Consider the following 2,605-nt stretch of genomic DNA (forward strand, 5'->3'; position numbering starts at 1 on the left):
CTGTCCTCCTTTCACATCTGGACCTTCTGCCTCAGTCCTCCTGTCACATCTGGACCTTCTGTCTGTCCTCCTGTCACATCTGGACCTTCTGCCTCTGTCCTCCTGTCACATCTGGACCTCCACACAACCTTTTATTTGAACGGGTAAAGTAGCATCAAATATGCAGAAGTAGTTGGATCATAAAAAACCTTCCAGGGAAATAAGACCCATCCGAGCGGATGCTGACTTCACACAACAGCGACAGGAAGTGAAACAGTAAAAAGAGGAAGTTGCTGCTGTCCCTACATGCAGTTGCGAGCAGCCAGGTCTCTGTGGATGAAACTCTTGTTGCTGAGGTACTCCATCCCCCGGGCGATGTCGGTCATGAACTTCACCAGCATCTGAGACGGGAGGTGCTGCAGGACAGGACAGAGAGGACAGCTGTGAGGTTCGTTCTGGACACCAGGGGGCGCCACAGTTCATCTCCTCCTGTGGGAACTATCCCACTCAGCTCCTTTGTTTGGCTGCTTTATAGAGCTGGCTTGTTTTGATTAGAGTTTCTCAGCAAAACGCTTCATGCACTAATGAGCTTGAGCTCACAACAAAGAATCTGTTAAATTTGAGATGATTTCAGGGCCTGAGTGGTGCCAAAAAAGGTGTGGCTGGAGACTGATTTCAGAAAACTTTACAACTGGGTTGAACTTTGGATCCCGTTTTGCTGACAGGACATCTGTGTGAACTTCCAAGCTCATAAAGCAGTTAAAGCGTGTGCTGTGTTGTTGGTAATCAGACTAACCACGGGACAGTCTCCGAGCCTGGAGTACAGCAGGTAGCTGTGCAGATCTCCGTGTTTCATGTAGGGCAGGATGACCACGGGTGACGGGTAGCCTTCGCTCTCCACCGTCTGCAGGCACACGCCTGCAGGAGACAAACAGCATTCATGTCATGTCAGAAAGTAGCTATGAAGCTCCGACGTCCATCAACTTCCTTCAGGAATCTGGGGCTTTTATTTTGTAGTAATCTAAGCTGACAGAATGCCAACGTTTTGATGGAGAAACTGTGGCAGAAAAGTAAAAAGATCAAAAGAAATGTTAAAGCTGCTGCCAGTGGCTCATTAGTGTCGCCATGGTAACCTGGCAGCACTCCTAATAAGACAGGCAGACAGAAACGGAGTTGGAAGGAAGCCTCAAACAAACAGCCGTCGCTTTGAAAAAGTTTTCAAGCCAAAAGCTTCTGATCATTTCACACGTTAAAATGTGTTTTTATGTTGGAGTAAAAATGACTCTGAACTTTTAGTTTTAAAGAATAAATTCTGAGCTCAGATATAACGGAAGTCAATGGGAGTTTGGGTGTGTGACCTCTGACCTCTGAGGAAACCACACGTCCTCCAGCAGAGAGACACACAGGAAGAGTTACTTCACAAAACCGACATTTAAACAACTTAGAGCGTGATGTCATGCAGTAAAATCTCCAAAAACCATCAAACCTAAACTGTTAAAGATCTAAAAAACCCCAGTTCAGTCCTGAAAAGTCCAACTTCCTGTGATCTGTTTAAACGCTGATGTTTCTGCTGTCAGGTCTGCTTAACGAGGCCGATCACAGTCGATGACGAGCTCGTAGGTTAAACTTAGACTGGATATCTAACAGGTGGAAAGATGGCTTCAGGTTAACAGTTTTCAGACTCACCCAGAAGCCTCATGACGTTGGGATGGTCGAACTCCTTCATGCAGGCCGCTTCACGCAGGAAGTCCTCCATCTCTGAGCGCGTGCAGATGGCAACTGGAACAGCGACGGTTTACAGGTGAGAGCAGGTAACACACTCTTATAGCTCCTGAGTTCTCCCCCCCCCCCCCGAAAAGAACCGAGTTAAATTCAGCTTTACAACAACTGGCTTTGATTTGGTGCTTCAGTTTGTGTGGAGGTCAGCCAACAGTTTCTACACGCTGTCTTTGTCTGTTTTCTGATCATAAAAGAAGAGATGCTTCTGCCATAAACACTTGCTCATGTCTGACCCGAGGAGCTGCTCGTGCTCCTGAGATGAAGGGGTTCATTGTGGGAAACGCCGAGTGTTTTAAGCGTTCGCTCACTTTTCATCGTCTTCACAGCAACTTTGAGGACGAACTCCTCCTGAGTCAGCAGCCCCTCCATCACGGAGCCGAACTCCCCTGAAGACAGATGGAAACAGAAACACATGAAAGATGAAACAACGTCTTAAACTATTACTCTGCACAACCAAATGACCAGATTACGAACTTATTAATCGACTGCAGACACAGAAGAAAGGATGAACTGCCTGACATTCAAAAAGTGGTTAGTCTTTGAGGAGAAAACCATCAGGGACATAAAAGTGAGACAAACTGGCTGAAAGAGGACAAAAATACTCAGGATTTCATGTATAATAAGTCTACAAATTGAGAAAAAAAGAAGTTTGTTTAAACAGTTAAAAGTTATTGAACCATTATCGCACTGAAGTTGAAGTTTCTGTGATAAAATCATCAAACTTCACTTATGATGGCGTCTAACTTCAAGGACCAGCTTTAGAGCTCCAACAGGACCGGGTTTAGAGCTCCAACAGGACCGGGTTTAGAGCTCCAACAGGACCGGGTTTAGAGCTCCAAACAGGACC

The 2,605-nt window shown here is 46.0% G+C and overlaps 1 protein-coding gene across 1 annotated transcript in view; it reads right to left on the reverse strand.

The window, feature by feature from the left end:
• The window catches only part of LOC108244676 (tyrosine-protein kinase receptor UFO), a 40,985-nt gene that overhangs the window by 13,034 nt on the left and 25,346 nt on the right, over window positions 1-2,605 (reverse strand). Inside the window, exons 14-17 of the mRNA XM_017431070.2 lie at window positions 2,067-2,144; window positions 1,666-1,758; window positions 776-897; window positions 286-395 (exon numbers count right to left, since the gene is read on the reverse strand). Of these exons, the coding sequence (XP_017286559.1) occupies window positions 286-395; window positions 776-897; window positions 1,666-1,758; window positions 2,067-2,144 (403 nt within the window). The remainder of the gene's footprint in view (window positions 1-285; window positions 396-775; window positions 898-1,665; window positions 1,759-2,066; window positions 2,145-2,605) is intronic.

This window comes from Kryptolebias marmoratus, linkage group LG2 (assembly GCF_001649575.2).
Source record: "Kryptolebias marmoratus isolate JLee-2015 linkage group LG2, ASM164957v2, whole genome shotgun sequence".
NCBI classification, from domain to species: domain Eukaryota; kingdom Metazoa; phylum Chordata; class Actinopteri; order Cyprinodontiformes; family Rivulidae; genus Kryptolebias; species Kryptolebias marmoratus.